At 32.1% G+C, this 18,764-nt stretch overlaps 1 protein-coding gene across 2 annotated transcripts in view; it reads left to right on the forward strand.

The window, feature by feature from the left end:
• Positions 1-18,764, forward strand: part of LOC129221993 (zinc finger MYND domain-containing protein 11-like) — a 90,044-nt gene that overhangs the window by 17,929 nt on the left and 53,351 nt on the right. For both annotated transcript variants that reach the window (XM_054856402.1, XM_054856403.1), the window contains 3 exons: positions 3,544-3,689; positions 5,854-6,147; positions 9,405-9,566. In XM_054856402.1, coding sequence (XP_054712377.1) covers positions 5,875-6,147; positions 9,405-9,566 — 435 coding nt within the window. In that variant the 5' untranslated portion in view covers positions 3,544-3,689; positions 5,854-5,874. The remainder of the gene's footprint in view (positions 1-3,543; positions 3,690-5,853; positions 6,148-9,404; positions 9,567-18,764) is intronic.

Genomic DNA, 18,764 nt, shown 5'->3' on the forward strand with positions numbered 1-18,764 from the left:
GTATATTGCATCAAATTTAACTCATTTAATGTTAGAAGAAAAAAGTTATGAGGCTTTATAAATTTGATGAAAAGTGTCTTATTACGGCCCAGTTATGGGCCTCTATAAGACATTAAGTAGGGCCGCAATGGGACAGCTGAATAATCACTGTATCTTTACCTTAAGTTTGCAAAATAAGTAACTTTAGCTAGTTTATTAAAGAAACTTAATTCGATTCAGAGTTATTAAAAAATTGCAACACCATGTGATACAGACTGATTTTTTCCACAACTGTAACAATTTTTTTTTTTTTTCATAAATTTGATGGTTTCAAGGTCCTGTGTCTCCTTAAAGCATATTTTAAATGTTTAAAACTGTTTTTTCCTTACATACAAAACAATTTTAATTACAGCAAGCGCAAAAAAAAAAAAAAAAAAAAAACGGTATTTAAAAAACAGGAAAAGAATAAAATAATAAATACCAAATATTAATTGATAATTAACTTATATAATTATTTTATACAGATATTACTTATAATTATAAAGCGCTTTGAAATAAGTACCATGTTTGGCAACCTTATCAACACCTAACCGGTTTCTAGTTCTGTACAAAGCTGTGTTGTAAAATAAAAAGTTCACTTTTAATAATTAGTTAAAGTATAAATATTTTTAAATCAAACCTATTTTTTATTGTTGAATTTCTTTTTTGTAAACTAAAACAAGAAGTAGATAAGTATTCTACTTTTGCTTACTGCTGCTTGGGCCACAATGAGACGCTCTTTTGTTCATGTTATGAATTTAATGAATTTCAGTCATGGTATTTTATTCTATCATTTTATTTTGGTATTCAATGAGCCGAATTTTCAATAAGTCAAATTTTTTTGCATTCCCTGCAACTTCAACTTATTGAAGTTTCACTGTCTTTATTCACATGATGACAGACTGCGTTGTTCTCTCACAGCAGAAAACAGTATAACTACCGAGGGACTGTCCACAAATGATGTCATGCTTTGTGGGTGTTAGAGAGTTATGAAATTGTGATAGTTCATGACAATGGGAAGGTGGGGCAGCCCGAAATAAAATTCTTAAGTGGACAAAAATCTTAAATTGCCAAATGAACTTCCAATTCTTACCGAATGATAAAATACGTCATCATACATACATAACATATTATGAGAAAGAGCTTTGGACATCATTGAAAACAACAGCAAAACATTTTTTAAAAGGAAAAAAAATCTTAATCTTGCAATTTTATCTCCAGAATTGTCAAATCATCAGCAAAATTTGCTGAATAAAAATTTTTTGAAGGTCACAGTAACCTCCCATCGGAGCGCCTGTGAAGAGAAGGAGGAGGTGATAAAAGTCTGATGTAACACATTTTTCTGTAGGAATAAGTTTATGAAAAGTAGCATGACATGGGACAAAGGAGAGGAATAGGGACAAAAAAGGGTGACATTTATGGACAGCCCAGTATATACATCATTATGCAACATTTTACCTCAAGATGTAATAATTAAGGAAGTGTGATGAAAGAACAACTCTATGCTTTGAAGGTGAAAATTCTGGTTTGCAAATGAAAAGGCATAATTTAAGTATCATTTAACATTCTTTATACACATTTATATTTTTAAAGTTCGCTGTGGTCCCAGAAGCAGAATCTTTCTAACCAGTCTGTGACACTATTTTGGGCAGTTGAAAATAATCTGCAGCATTGTTATTAGTTTTATTTTTAAGTTTTCATAAAATACAGAAGTCCCTTGTAAAAGTCAAAACTCGGAAATTTTCCAATGGGCCAGCGTCCACTGACCCGAAAAACTTAGTGTTGGCTATTGTCGCCGACTTTTAAAGTATAAGGGGGGGGGGGGGGGCAGTTTTCACTACTTTCATAAAAATAAATAGAACTCTACGCACTATGAAAAACAATTACTCAATATATATTTATTTAAATATGGTAAATTTAATTTAAAATAGGTTTTTGATTTTTTTTTCAAAAAATGAATTAACAAATAAATTAGTAAATGAGAAGTTGGCAGGAAACTGCATTTTAGATCAATGTTTTAGTTTATAGCAAGCTTCCAAATCAATGAGGATCTAAAACAATTGTGCAGATAATAATTCACATTTTTCATGAAAATCATTTTAAAAAAAAAACATGATTTATTGTACATTTTATGTTATCTTCAATAGTTTGTTTGCGGTAAACATCCAATTCTGTTTTTGGAAACTTAAGTAATAGTCTCGTCTATTTCCATCATGTGAATGACCAAACATGGCGTCTACGCGAAAAATTCATGATTATAAATAGATTTTTGAATTTGTTGCATAAAAGTAATAATAAATTCAAAAACCTTTAAAAAATTCAATTTAGATGAAATAGTCAGTTTTTAGCACATTAGCATAAAACACATTAGCATAGCTTAAGTAAGTAATAGTCTCGTCTATTTCCATCATGTGAATGACCAAACATGGCGTCTACGCGAAAAATTCATGATTATAAATAGATTTTTGAATTTGTTGCATAAAAGTAATAATAAATTCAAAAACCTTTAAAAAATTCAATTTAGATGAAATAGTCAGTTTTTAGCACATTAGCATCTAAAGCAATGAAGATAATATTCTAAAGATAAAATTTTGCATTTTTAAAGACAATAATTAAGAATTATCCGAAAAAATGGCACATTTTGCATAATTTTCAACAGTTTGCATTGCAATAAACATCCTATTCTGTTTATGAAAACAAAGGCACTTAAACAGTCTTGCATGCCAACATCTTCGGAATGACCAAACATGGCGGCTACGCCAAAATTTACGATATAAGTTTCTGAATTAGTAGCAAAAAAAATTTTTAAATAAAAATCCTTATGAGACTACACAAGTTGAAAAGTTATTAGCACTTTTGCGTCAGAGCAATGAGGATAAGGTGAATTTTAAATACAAAATTTTTCATTTCTCAAGAAAATGTTTTAAAAAAGAAAAATAAAAAGGATTTGCTGCACTTTTTAAGTTATTTTCATTACTTTTGCAGTTATAAATAAAACATCCAATTCTGCTCCCCTTTTGAAAACTTTGGCACTTAAGCATCTACTTAGATCTTGTGAATGACCAAATATGGAAACTATGTTTCTAGCTGAAATGCTGAAACATCCATCGCCTTTCCGGTCAAAAAACGATCTTTGCCGAGTTGTATTTCTTTTTTTTTCCTTTTATTTATTTTTTTCTTTTTGTTCTTTGGTAAAATTATCTGCAGGCTGCTGAAAAATCTGCGACGCACGTCTCGCAGTTTCTGCTACCGGGGATGTGGTCCCCTACTTAGGTTGGGCGGATCTCAAGGGGTCTGCAGACCACAGTTTGGAAAGCCCTGCTCTATGTATTCAAGCATCACCGAATCTATTTTTCCTTGGATTAAGTGGATTAACAGAGATTAAATTTCTGAGATGTGTGTCTCGATGTTCAAGACTTGGAGGAATCCTTGCTCTAATTGTTAAATCTGTTTTTTTAATCACCTTATGTTTATTTGTATAATTGGTTATAAGTTTTTCCATTTTGTTTCTTCTCTGAATTGTAGAAAGATACAGAACTGCTTGGTGGCATTAGTTTATCTCTGGAGCTACAAGATAATTGAAATGCTGCGAAAAAGGCCTGTTCTGATTTACCGCAGTGAACATTGTCCAAAACTATTACTTCTAGTCAAAACTACTGCACAGTGATTCAGTGAGTTCTCTTTCTTTTTCAAATAATTTGAACTCTTTAACTTGGTGCTTATTAATGCTATATAGCAAAGTATTTTATTGTAAAAAAAAAAATAGTTAAATGTATTTAATGTATTTCCTCATGAAAATAAAAGCTCTTAAAGATCATTGTAACACAGCTGCAAAATTGTCAATTTCTCCTTTTCTGGGTTTGCATAGCTGAATTATTTTCTTATATATTACAAAAAGTATTTAATGCTTTTATTAAGATTTTTTGAATTTTCCTCAGTCTGATTATAGTAGAACTCCAATTATCTGTACTCCCACTATCCAAATTGTTAATTATCCGAATTGCTTTCAAAATTTCAGCTAATAAAATTGAGACAAAATTGTACTGTGATTCCCAAAATGATGATTATCTACAAGAGCTATTGTAATTCCTTTTGCGAAACAAGTGTGGGCACACTGTGAATGTTATTGAGATGATGAGTCAATGTCTCATAGTACAGGCCTGTTATTGGCTTTTTATGTGCAGCATTTGTAAGTACACTTAAACATGTAAAAGTGTTGCTTTTCATTTAATTAAACAGAAGCTGATTTTCTTATATCAAGTAGTTTCTTTCTCCCATTTATGTTCCCAAACATACAGACAGTAGTTCGATTATATATACTGTTTTTATTGAGAGAGAAAAATACACTTATTCAAATTGGGTCCAATTCCAATTGATTTGGATGATTAGAGCTGTGCTATATTACGTCAACAGGGTTGGGTTTTTGCAGGGGCAAAAGCAAATGACTGAATTTTAAAAAAATAATCACTTTCCATGATGCACTCAAAAGGATAAAATAACCTTTCTGGGTCAGAAAGGACCGTTTCAGTATTTCTGTAGTTTTCAATTATTCCAAGAAAATGACACCACAAACAAAAAAAAGTGCGGTTCAAGTCATGTACAGAATTTTTTTTATCATTATCCCGCTTTCAGTTATAAATTTGAATGTTGAAACATGCATATTTTTCTTAATGGGAAAGTTTCATTTCAAATGACTTAAACCACACTTTTCTTCGTTTGTGGTGTCATTTCCTTGTAATAATTAAAAACTACAGAAATACTGAAATTTAAAAAAAAAAATATTCTTATCCTTTGAGTAAGGCTGAAGGAACAAACCTTTCAAGTGAAGATCTTTCAAGAACATGAGAAAAAAAAAAGTTGATAAAACAACTGCTCAGTGGGCATTAGATAAATCAAGTTGTAATAAATATACACATTCTGCGTATGTGCATACAAACCAACATTATTTAATCGCTGTGAGATGATTCTTGCAGTAACATGCGTACTGGTAGCGGTTGCAAGATTTGCAGTTATCTGTCCAGGAGTAAAATTTCTGTTCCTTTTTGCCACAAGGGCTGCATAGAGATCCTCTGAAGGTGTGGTGTCCCTACCACGACCCCTGGCATGCTTTGGAAAAGCATTATCACCTTCAGTGGCCTTCTTTAATCTCGCGACGGCAATTTTTGATGCACCCATTGCAGCAGCTACAGTGGTGACACTTTGACCTGCTTCCATTCGTCCAACTGCTCGTCCACAATCGTATGTGCTCAAATGATGTCTTGCTGACAGTTCACTCTTAAATATTTCAAGAAATAAACAGAATTTCAGAAAAAAACTTTTTCAAGGTTTAGCACTATTTTTTTAAACCCCAATTAGCATGAATTTTTCTACAAATCTTGAGCTTGTATGCACTGTCTTTTATACAGATAATGAGCCTTGATCTACCACGCCATCTGAACTTGAATTTATTTCCTTTGGCAAGCTGTCTGATGCACACATTTGCATAAATCACTTGTTCCTTAGCAATTGTCAAGCAGTGTAGATGAGTTTCTATTCAAACACAACTGCCATTATTCTCTTATTCTCCAAGCACTGTGGGCTAGCCTTAACTTCTGAATTAGAATAATTAATTAGTTTGAATGTTAAATAAAATATAGTATCCAATAGCGAAAAGATTATTATTATTGCATAGAATTTGCAACTATGTTTTTATGAATTTAAGGTTAAATATTGATGCATTGTAAATTTGATTTGAATCGATTTTTTTTTTTTTTTAGAATTATGACTTTTCTTGAACCTTTTTATCTTTTATAAGAACATGTGGTTGTGGTTTGTTACACTGTCAATTTTTTGCAGTAGAAATTTGACCTATTTGTTATGATGGCCGTAAGTCGTCGCATTTCGTGCCCACAGACTGTGCTTCACTTATGGGATGCAATTGCTTACATTCGACAGCAGAAACAGATACCCAATCGAGAGAGATTGCAAGTGTACATGAGGCGAGTATACAATCTGGAACCAGCCGATTTTTCCAAACAGTTAGAATTGGCTATAGAAGATGGTCTTGTTCTGGTTAAAAGACATAAAGGCTGTAAAGGTTCCAAGGTTGGAATCGAACAGGATGGTCACAAAGTGCCGGACAAAATTCCGGTGAGTGACTTTGTATCTTGTTGCTGCTAATTTTCTTTTCAAATGATAAATATTAAGAACTTAATGTTTTTATCTAAGAATTGAATAGACTTGAACCGATATTTTAAGTTTTCCTTCAGCCTAGCGATTCAAAATACGTAAAACAAGAAAATGTGAAATGGAGGGGGGGGGGGGATCTATGCATATTGTTTATAAATTGAAACTTACTCAATGAACTAATGAGATAAATGTGTGATGTTTACTTGTTAATTTGCAAAATTTTCTCTTCAGTTTAATTGCAAATAAAACTTGTTTTAAGTTTTAATGCTTTGAATTGAGACCCCTTTCCTTGAGGTAAAGAATGCAGTAAAGAAAAAAAAGTAATTTTTAATTTATTTTAATCTATATATCAAAAAAATTCCAGAGTGAGACCATGAACAGATCAGCAGTTACAGAAAGATTGTAGGATAGTTTTCGCTTTTGTTGCTAAAATATTTGCTTAAAAATGTTATAATCAAAAATTTGTAAAAATAAGCTCAAAGTGACCTTTAAAATTAGTTTTTCTTGACTTAATTTGTAGAATCAAAAAAAAAAAAAAAAACAATAGAACATGTGTTTCAAATGTAGTTTATCTTCATAGTAATTTGTTTTAAGAGTTTGAATTACCAATTTTCAACGAACTCAAGTGCCATGGAAACTAAAGTTGTACAATTGCTCATTTTAGAGATAATTGCATGTACTTTAACTTGATGTGTAACTTGAGTACTTTTTGAGAAGCTTTTTGTTTCACAAAACATTAAATTTAAAAAAAAATCATTGAGAGTATTTTTTAAAAATTAAAACAATGTATAATATTTCACGTATAATGAATATGTTACAGTAAATGTGTTAAATTAGCGATTGTATACAATTACCGGTGATTATACACAATCACCAATAAACTTCTTAAATGTGATCAATTATTCAATATTTATCACATTTACCGGTTAATTTATACAATACCTGGCTCGTGATGGGGAATGTAATAAATTTGAATAGTTCTGTAGAGGAACAAGGGTTTAATTCCAAAAAAATAATAATAATAATAGTATTTCAACACTAAAAATTACTTTTACAGTTAAAACAAGGTTTGATATCTATTTAAGCATACAAAAATATTTCAATCAAAAAAAGTAATAAAATTGGTTTTGCTTTGCTTTACTTTAAATAAATATCATAGAACCAACAAATTTGATGATGTATCATAAATCACTCTCGGAAACTTCGCTTCAGGAGGGGATCGAGATAGCTGTCCACTACATATTGCACATTTCATAAAGGGGGGGGGGGATTAAACTCAAAAGAGTCAGAGTTTATAAAACAAAATGATATATTTCCCCAAATAAATTTTAAATTGCCTAATTTAGTAAATCTTAAAGAAAATTGTTTACAGTATTGTAAGGGCAATTCTAATAAAATGCGTTCATAATTTTACCTGTCTTTTACTGTAAATGTTTGATTTACCACATAAATTTATTTCTGAGAATTGTATGAACTTGATGTTTGCATAAACATTTTCTTTTTTTTTTATTGGAGTGTTCAGGCGGGGGATTGGGGTGTACTACAAATTGCCCCCCCCCCCCCCCCCCCCCCGATGACATAATTACCATTAAACCAAGTAAAAGTATTCAAATTTATTGTTTTTTTCCCCTCTACAATCGCCGACTCGTAATGGAGAATGTAATTAATTCGGATAATTTTTCTGAATAAGGTCTTAATTCCAGAGAAGGGAAAAAATTTGAACTTTTCTGAAAATGTATGGTTAAGAATTAGAAAAATGTCGCGATGGCTGTTAAAACACACAGTAATGTTTCAAACTAAATAAACAAGTAAAAGAAACACTCTTTTACTTTATTTTCATCCGATATTACAAGTAGATTAGTTTTTCAACATTGACAAAACTCATTACGTCATATTTTTAGTCTATGTCTTCGGAAATTTTCACACTATTTTTTTTTTCAATTAATTTTGTTTTTACTATAATTCACCTTTACTAACATCTTCATAGTTTTATTTCGTCAACAAAGACCTGTCTCTTTTTTTTTTTTTTTTTGAGTTCATAACAGTTAGTAAAACTAGAAATTGAAATGCTGAAGCAAATCGGCCATTATTGGAAACTCTGTAAAAGCAAGAAAGCAAGCATCCCGAAAGAAAAAAGCTTTGCCAGCACGACATCAGAAATACAGTAGAGCCTCATTAATCTGTACAAATAGGGGATACAGGTTGTACGATTAATGAAAGTACGGTTTAAAAAAATAACTGAAAAACTGAGCCAAGTTACATAAACAAACTACTGTATGCAGTTTTGAATTCAAGGGAATAAAACATAAAACTGAAGAGAAAGTTTTAAAAACGCATAACAAAAAACAAAATATTGCCTACAATAGATTCATTATTACGCTAAATTGCATTTTATTTATACAGTGTACATTTAAATGGCTATCCGGATGAATCAAAATCCAGTGTAATAGGTTTTGGATTAGAGAGGCGTTAATGTATTGAATTGAAATTAAAACCCTATTAACATGGTCAATAATACGCAGATGCAGACAAGTGCATCCGACATAAAGAGATAAAGCCTTCGTCGCGTAGGGATACTACACGTCACAGAAAAAGCCAAGTAGCTGAGCACTGAGCAATTTTTGGCAAATTATCGACTTTTATTACATTTCCCATTACGAGTCGGGGATTGTAAATTATTTAGTAAATGTGATAAATATGGCTAAATATTCAATAATTTATCACATTTACTGATTTTAGTGGGGATTGTGAGCAGTCACCGCGGTTTGTACAAAATCATTGGATTTATCACATTAAAAAAAAAAAAATCGTAACAAATACATTCAAAAGTTTTTAGTGTGGGACTATAAAGGTATCAGCAGTTACAGCAAAGATTGTGCAATAATTTTTGCACTTGTTGGCTAAAAATTTTTGCATTATTGCTGATCCTTTCATGGTTGAACTAGTGCTAGAGTCACAACTAGTGACTTTTCCCTTATTTAATTTACTGTTTAAAAAGATATTTGAAGAAAAATATTTTACTATTTTTCTTTGAAATTAATAATAACGTTAAAGTATACTATATCGTTACTATTCTATGAAAGCATTAGTATTTCTACCCCCTTGTTTATTATTATTTGTATCTTGCTTAATATGCCATTGCTTTTTGGATAATGATCTTTGGTACTCGAAAGTAGATTTTATGATATTTGAGCAATCATTCCAATTTTTAATGGTAGGAGCAAGATGGACACGATTGGTACTGCTTTGAATGTCATAGTGGTGGGGAAGTGGTGCTATGCACCAAATGTCACCGTGTTTATCACTTGCAGTGTCTCACTACCGCACAACAAACTCTCTCCAAGAATATTCCAGATTCATACATTTGTCCAGTGTGTAAGGTAAGTTTTCAACAATGTGAGTTTTCTTTCTTCTTTTTAAGTTTTTGGCAATTATGCTGCTATTAAAAACAGCTGATGCATACACACTTAAAAGCTGCATTACTTAAAATGAACTCTCCAAATCTATACTAATAATATAAAGCTGAAGGGTTTGTTTGTTTGAACGTGCTAATCTCAGGAGCTACTGGTTCGAATCGAAAAATTCTTTTAGTGTTGAACAGTCTATTTATTAAGGAAGGCTATAGGCTTTTTTTTTTTAAATCAGATTGAGCGAAATATTTCTAATTGTAAATTAAATGTTCTATGAATTCCTAATAGATATTATGATTAGTTTAGTTCTATAAATCTTGCTATTATTATACAGTCAAACCCCGCTATAACGAACCCTCAACTGACCGACTTGAGAAATCGCTATAGCCGAGGGTTCGCTACATCCGATTTTTAAAAAAAGTTTAAATTCACTCAATTACTTCCATAATGGACATCCTAATGACACAATGTTTCTATCAGTAGTTAGGTTCACAAAAAGTGAAATGTATTATTTACATTGTACTCAATAAAAAGCAAACTATAAAAATTTACTTTTTCTATGAAAAAAAATTCTACAGCATGGACGAAGGATGTTATTTTAGGTTGCAAGCATTTTGATTTTAAACGCATTTTACCACTTTTTTAGTCAGCTGTTGGAAATAAATCCGCAACATGTTTCAGTTGCAAAAAAAAAAGTTTAAAACATTGACAGTTGCCTTCGGAGCTGAAATTGGAGGTTCAAGATCTCCTATTTCTTCATTAATTTCAGAAGATGAGTTCACAGTGAAATTGTTCTTGTGAAAGGTTTTTGCATAGATCAGAAAATACTGAAGCACATGAAACCAGAAAACTTCTTTGCACATGTTTAAAGTCATAAAATTTGTCCAATAAAATTTGTTTGAAGTGTATCCACTTTTTAGGTCAGGAACGTTTACGAATGAAAGGATTTCTTTCTTACTTTTTGCACCAAATGTTGAAAAGCTTGAAATTTTTGAAAATTTTGGCTCACTATAGCCGATTTTCAAACAATTGGGGATCGTTACAAGCTTTTGAAATTGCATTAATGACATAGGACTTCAGTTCGGATCATTCAAAAGGATCGCTACAACCGGGGGATCGCTATATCCCGGGTTCACTATAGCGGGGTTTGACTGTATATGAGGAAGTTTGTCTGTATGGATGTATGGATGTTTGTTACTCTTTCATGCAAAACCTACTGAATGAATTTTGATGAAACTTTATAGTAATATAGTTTATGCATCAGAATAACACATAGGGTATTTTTCACCCCGTTATGGGGGTCAAAACCCCCCCAGGGGGCGATAAAACCCAATTTTCATATAAATTCTCTAATATGAAGATGGAAAAATACTTGCACATATGAACATTATATGTCCATCGAAAGCTCTGATTTTTCTGCTGAAGATGGCACCTGTTCCAAATTTCTAAGTAGAATAAAAATCGAGTTATGAGCTTTTTAGTTCCATGTTCGAAGGCTTTCCTCAACACAATACAGTATTTAGGGTATCATCTCAACTCCCTGTCGATAGCAAAAATTGTTGTAGTGTTGACTATTTTTGCTTTTTGTCTGACTGTTCAAGGCTTTTCTCAAGTTAAATTTTAAAGTAAGATTTTTTGCACAAGATAGGCAAATAATACATGGATTTGGCTGATTATTTTCCAGTTTTTCACAACTTTGAGGCAATTAATGTTTTTTTTATTTTTGAATTTATTTGTGTTGGCTGGGTGCTTGATCGACTAGCAGGAATCTCGTCGAACTTTTTTTGCGGAATCATTTCATTAGGTAAGGCATGTGGCAATTTTTTCAATTATCGCTGTTTTTGAAGCTAAAAACTACGCGAATACTGTTTCTTGGTTTTCCCCATGTAATCAAAATATCGCCATTTCTTTAATATTTCTTTCTTTTTATATCATTTGTTAACATGTAAAATGATCCGCCAACTAAATTAATCAAATCCATAAACAACACAAGTTTGCGCACAATTTCAAACACAATTGCCAAAGGCCAAATACATGCAAAACAGTTTCTTTATAGCTTCTTCTGTTCGGAATTAAAATTCATATCTTATGAATGTAGATTAAGCAAACATTTTACACAGTTTTATAAGCTTGGCAAGTCTCTGGCGAATGTATGTAGCACTGCGGTTCTTTTTACTATAAATAATGGATTTGGATTATTTTACATTTTTACGTTGCTTTTAATTGCAGAAATAGATAATGAATTAGATTGCATTCGTTGAAGAAAATGAATTTAATTGCAAAAAAACAATGACATTTTAAAAACTTATTCGATAGACCGAGTTATGATAACGCGGTCGGGACGAGTGTTCAAAAATGTTAGCGCTACAGCCATTACAAAATTTGCATTAAAATGTAAAAATTTCACCAAACCAATTTTGGTAAAAATATCATTAAATACTATTTATAGGGTATTGCAGTTAAAATTAATCCACCAAATTAGTGAAACAACACGCTCAAATAACATTATATAACATTAATGTCGACGAAACTGGGGAGAAACCAATTTTTGGTAACTATTTGACCTCTCCCTATGTTGACCATTAACTTGAATCGATTGAAAAAACTGCATCAAGGTGAGCGAAGCCGCCGGTAAAAGCTAGTTCCTAATAGATAGCTAGATAAGGTAACTCTTTGAGAGGGTGCTGGCAAACAGTATCGATAGCTATGCTATTGTGGGACTGTTGTGGTCAGCAAACTGATTTTTGAATGTGTGTGTGTGTTTTCTTTTTTCGATATTCAGGTACATAGTTTGAATTTGTAGGATTTTTCTATTGGGTTTTGTTTTCTTTATTTCTTCAACATTTGTTTTTGTTCTTATAGTTGAAGATAGTTATCTAAGTAAATAATTTGATTTGTCGTATTATTCAAATGTGATTGTTCTTTATAACCTTTTTATTATAGTATTGTTTATTTGGTGAAACATTTTAAATTGCAGCAAAAAAAACTGCTTCACTCGCTAAAGGGCAGGGTTACGGTAGCGTGGTTGCTTGGCGCGCTAAGCAATGGACTATACAGTTCAAGGATTGTTTTGAGTTCTAAACCTACTGTTAATCTTTTTATGTGTTTTGGCTAATAGTTTTAAATTCCAAAGTCTTTAATAGGTTTTTTGGGAAAATCTGCATTAGAGTGGTCCAAAATTTTGAAGGTGAAAATTTTTTGAGTCTTACCATCCCATTTGGTTTTAATACATAAGAAAATAAGTGGCACAAATTTTTATTACATTTGAATAATATTTAGAGGTAGCTCAAAGCCGATGAAGTTTGCATCATTTCCGAATATAAGTTAATTTACGAAGGACCAAACTAATCACAAATATGATTGCATTTTCCATTAACAGATATTAATTACATCGTAAAACTGCTACTTTTATGTACACAGTTTCAACATTACATTAACTAGTGTTGGAGAGAATTTCTGATCTAATAATATCTCCCCAATATTTCCTTTAATACTAGCAGAGTGAATTCTGAAATAAGACTAACAAACTATTTCTAACTTGCATGACGTTTATTTAAACAATAATGTAAAAAGTTAAAACACTCTGTAAATGATAAAAATAAATACTAAGAACGTAATCTCTCCACATGCTATTTTTGCACCAGATAACTAATACGGCAATGCAAACTGCATGACTATCGACTAAACACTTCCACGAAGAAACCCATTAGGAAATAAGCTAACACCAGCTCATCATTTTCAAGAAAGGGCGATCGGCACGAACAAGCAAGTTTGAATACCGGTCTAGCGACAGCCTATAAGGATGAGATAATCAAAAAGAGAGAAAGAACATAAGCTGCGAGCAGTTTAAATATCCCCCAGGTCATTAGCATATCTGAGTCACGTGAACGGACACTCGTCACTGCTATCATTAAGCACACATGCTTTCAGATTCCTTCTAGAAGCTTCCATGTGACGTCATCCACTTCTGAGTTCCCGCCAAAGGTGGACGAAAGTGAAACCAAACATTCGGTCGATTCGACCAATGTGAATGAGTGCTGATAAGCGTCTTTTACCCCAGTCATGCAGAATGATTGGTAATACATTGTAAGTAAGGAAAAACATTCTTTTACTATTGGTGTTGTGAGGTGATGAGATAGGATTATTTACTGTTGTTATCAACAGGCATTTATGCCTAACAAGGCCCCCCCCCCCATCTCTCATCATCTCACAATGAAAACCTTCAAAAAAATTTAACTTCCTTTAGACACTTAACACAATTTCCACATATTAATAACTATATGAGAAAAACAATGAACAATTTTAAAACATAAACGTGACTCTACATTACGAACTTCCAACATAGATCTAGAATCTCGAAATTTGAGAAAAACACAACATACAATACACTTTGCTGAAAAAAATTCAAAGAACAATCATCTTGAAAAGTCCTTTTTTTTTCATACTCTCTCTGACGCCGAAACTCGAAGTACGTTTCCACGTAATTTTCATCAAAGTTCGAGAACAAATTCTTGATCAAAGTCCTTTAGGTCATAATTTTTCAATCATTTTTCTGGTTTTATTTATAACAGTGACAGTAGATTAATCAGAAATATAAAACAAAAACCCACAGTAGCTGTTCGAATCAGCATATAAAATATCGCGGCTTTGAAAATAGTATAGTATAAGCATATATTGAGAAATATTTATGCTGAAATGTAAATAAGCTCTTTTACTAACTATCCATTTCTCACTAAATCATTTCATTTACAAAAGATCACTAAAAATCTTCACCAAAAAAAAATGCTCCCCTTCTATACTTAAAGACTGTCTGATAATTTTAACTGATTAAAATTTCATTTTTACTAATTCAAAAAAATTTTAATGAATAACATTTTTGCTCCATTATTTATTCAATGAAGTAAAATTAAATTCTAACGGGAACTAGTGGTGTTTCCGATATTCAAAAATAGGGTCTCACAAAATGAAAAACAAATACACCCGCGACAGACCTTCATGCAACAATCAACTCCCTCTATCCTAACTCCCGGGAAGACTCTGACAATTACATTTTCACGTTTAACGAGATGTAACAAAAAGCTGTTTGCAACCCAGTTGTTAGGGAGAAAAAGCCACTGAAACATTCAGGTGGATGATTAAATTGTTAGAACTTGCAAAAACATTTCACAAAACATGATGCAAAGAAGAAAAATTTAAAGTACACTATTCAATTTCAAAAATTTCTAAAAATGTTTCTAAATTATAGTATTATATTTGTACAAAAAAAATTTCTATAAATCTTTGAATTTCTAATCGGGTGAGAGGTTTTGTGAATATATCCGATATGTTATCTTTGCTTTTGACATATCTCGCATTAAAAATATTTTTGTGCACTAAATCCCGAATGAAAAACAATTTGACATCAATGTGTTTACTACGATGATTTTCGATAGGTGATTTAACAAAATCTAATGTAGCCTGATTATCCACATACAAAATAGATTTAATTTTACAACTTTTAACAATTTTTATTTTGATGCATTCGTCAATTATACGATCAAACCACATGAGTTCTTTTGCACATTCGGTCATGGCAATAAATTCAGCTTCCATCGTAGAAAGGCTAACGCTTCGTTCTTTGAACGTGCGCCATTCAATTGGAGCTTTATCAAATAAAACAAGTTGACCGCCTAATGAAGTTCTATTATTATTATTTGTAGCAAAATCAGCATCCGAAAAAGTTATAAGTTGAACATTTTCACATTTTAAGTTTAATTTTAAATCTTTAGTATGGAAAACATATCCTAGTAATTTCAGCATTCATCCCAATGTACAATTCCTGGATTGCTTTGAAATTGGCTGAAAATGTTAACAGCATATTATATATCAAGACGTGTTCTACTAGAAATAAATGATAAACACCCTAATAAATTCTTGTATGGATATTTTGACATTTCGTCAATCTCTGCTTGAGTTAGTAGGACAATTTGACTTTGAATAAACACATCCTTTACAATAGGTAAAGAAGAGATATGAATTTTAAATTTACTAAATCTTTCATAAACTACATGAATGTATTCAGTGTGATGTAAATTTAAACCATTTCTCTCATTTTCAAATTCTACACCTAGTCGCCTTTTAGTTTTACCTAAGATTTTAATTTCAACATGTTTTTGAAGTAAATTCAAAGCATCTTTATTATCCCTGTCCTTTTTACTGAATAACACAATGTCATCAACATATAAGAATAAAATCACATTATCAGTATAATAAACACAACTACATGATAAAAATTTATGAAAACCAATTTTAAGCAACATATTTTCAATTTCATAAAACCACAGACGACCGCTTTGGTGCAAGCCATATATAGCTTTATTCAATTTACGCACATAATTTTCTTTTCCCTTTTCAATAAAACCCGGGGGTTGTTTCATATATATTACTTCGTCAATAGGAGCATATAGGTACACACTTTTAACGTCACATTGGATATGTAGCCAATTTTCTCTTGATACCAACAAAGAAAAGAAAAAGCGAATGGTACTAAAGCAAACTACTGGGCATAAGATCAGATCAAAATCTAGTCCCCTCTCTTGATTAGGCCCCTGAGCGACTAGTCTACTTCTATAAACCTCGCCATTTTCCCCTTTCTTTAAATTATAAACCCATCTACATGCGATAGGTTTAACATTTTCTGGTAATTTGACTAACTTCCACACATTTCTTTTACGCATAGTGTCTATTTCAATTTCCGTTGATTTTTGCCATTCCCCCCTTTTATTAGATTTTAATGACTGCTTATATGTTCTAGGAACTTGAATTTCTGTGTCTACTCAAAAAACATGAGTTAAAATTTGAGATTGATTTGAAATTTCACCCTGAAATTGCCTTGAAAATTAAATAATTCCGGATCATACGCTATGTTTTCGCGAACAATATTTTTGAACATCATTCAACGATCTTAATCTTTTGTTATTCCTCTTTTCAAAATAATATACGTCGTTTCTTGAACCATCAGGTCTAGGGACAAATTTCCGAATCCACCTCGCTTCCCACATGGGTTTGCGAATAGAATCATCCCCCTCACTATCTACACTTTCTGCCACCCCCCCCCCCCTTTCAGAGCTACTTTCAACATTGAATTCTCTGTAGCGATTCAAATCTTAGCTTTCTTCCGAAGAATTTGTATCTTTTGCCTGAGACGCAAGAGGCCAGAAAAGGGTATTTTCTTTTCCGCGCTATTCCTGCTCTTAAGTAAATTCGACCTTGAAAAAGGAATTCTTTTTGTAAGATACGTGGATTGTTTCAATGACTTTATCTTTGTCTGGAAGATAAACGCAAAATCCTTTACGATTGAACGCGTATCTGATTAAAACGCCTTTTTCGGCTTTTAGGTCTAGTTTCTTTCTTAATTGTCGCGGAATTCCACCAAAACAAGTCGTTCCGAAGGTTTTTAAATGTCTTACAGACGGTTTTCCTCCCTGTTAAGTTCAAATGGAGTCTTTTCTTGACTTGAATGGCAAATCCTATTCCATGTGTATACAAAATATAACATCGCTTTGGGCCAAAATTTGTTTGTCAAACCACTTTCTTTTAACAAAACGCGTGTACTATTTGGGACTGTACGGTTAAAATTCTCAATTAATCCTTTTTGCTCTGGTGTGTACACATTTGTGAGTTTATGATGTGTACCCATATCCTGACAAAACCTGTCCAGTTCCTGATTTACAAATTCCGTCCCATTATCAGATCTGATACTGACAACCTTTTTGCCGATAAATCTTTCAGCTCTCAGAATATGTTGTTTTACAATTCCCCGAACCAGACTTTTTGACTTAATAGGATACAATGAACATCTTTTGGAATAGTCATCAATAATAGAAAGAAAATAATTTTCTCCGTTTCTACCCTCTACTTCTTACTTTCCCCAAGTATCCATATGCAATAGTTGTAATGTGTGGGTACTTCTTACTCTATCAATTGACTTGAAACTAACAAGCTTAAATTTTCCTAATTTACAAACATCACAGTTTAATTAAACGTGTTTAAACTTAGGTAGGCCACAAACAGCTGAAAGATTAAGGGTTTTACGAATACTTTCTGTGTTTACGTGTCCACAGCGTTTATGCCAAGTTTCAATGTCACTTTGACAGCATTCTACAGAGGGTACTTTATTTACGTGACTAGAACTAGGATAATTTTTAAACTTTTTATAATTAACATTATAAACTCCAATATTGAGTTCAGCTTTAAAAATTAATCCCTGTTTGTCGGATACCTCCACGAAACCTCTCCCACCTTTAAATTTTGCACCACCCTGGTCAAACATGGTGCCGGACAAAATATTTCGTCTCAAACGGGAAGAATACATTACATCTTTGAGAATTACAGTTCTGTTATTGAACTTAACCTATTGAATTTCCCCTTTTACCTCAATCGGGAAAGTTTGCTTTTTCACGGCAACAGCCATGTTTACATCATTTAGGGGTTCAAATGTCCTAAACCAGTTCTTATTTGAACAACAGTGATTTGATGCGTCAGTGTCAAAAATAAATGTACTCCCTTTATCTTGGGTATGACTGAGATTTGCCTCTTACAAGAAATACAAAGGATACTTACATCTGTTATTTGAAGGTGATCGGCGACGCTCCTGGATCTTCCTTCTAGAATTCCATCGGCGATTCCTATTCCTTGAGCTCGTACCTTCATCCCTCCATTCTTTCCGGGATTGGTGCTGGTTTCCTCTTTTATTTCTTTCTTGTGAAGCAATTCTTTGACGGTCCTCATTTTTGACATAAGGGCATCTGCTTCTAATATGTCCAAATTCTTGACATTTGTAACATCGAAATTTTGATTTGACTTGAAAAACCTGCATTTTACTCGTCTTCTTTCTTTCATTTCTTGGCGTTTTTTTTCAATAATTAGATCAACCAGGATTTTCTCGAAATTTGGTGAAAACTTTTAAGTCTCTAATGGGTTTATTTAAAAGCTAGAGTGAGTTTCTGTATTACAGAATACACTATGTAATGATTTTAAATGTAATGAAATATAAATTGCATAATTGCAATACACAAATATTGATGAAGTAAATAAAATTGCATGGCTCTTTTTGACAATCAAGTGATGCACTCAAACATCACACAATTGGCGAAGCTGTTCAAGAAGTCAGTGAAAAAATATTGCTGT

The sequence above is a fragment of the Uloborus diversus genome, chromosome 5 (genome assembly GCF_026930045.1).
Source record: "Uloborus diversus isolate 005 chromosome 5, Udiv.v.3.1, whole genome shotgun sequence".
NCBI classification, from domain to species: Eukaryota; Metazoa; Arthropoda; class Arachnida; order Araneae; family Uloboridae; genus Uloborus; species Uloborus diversus.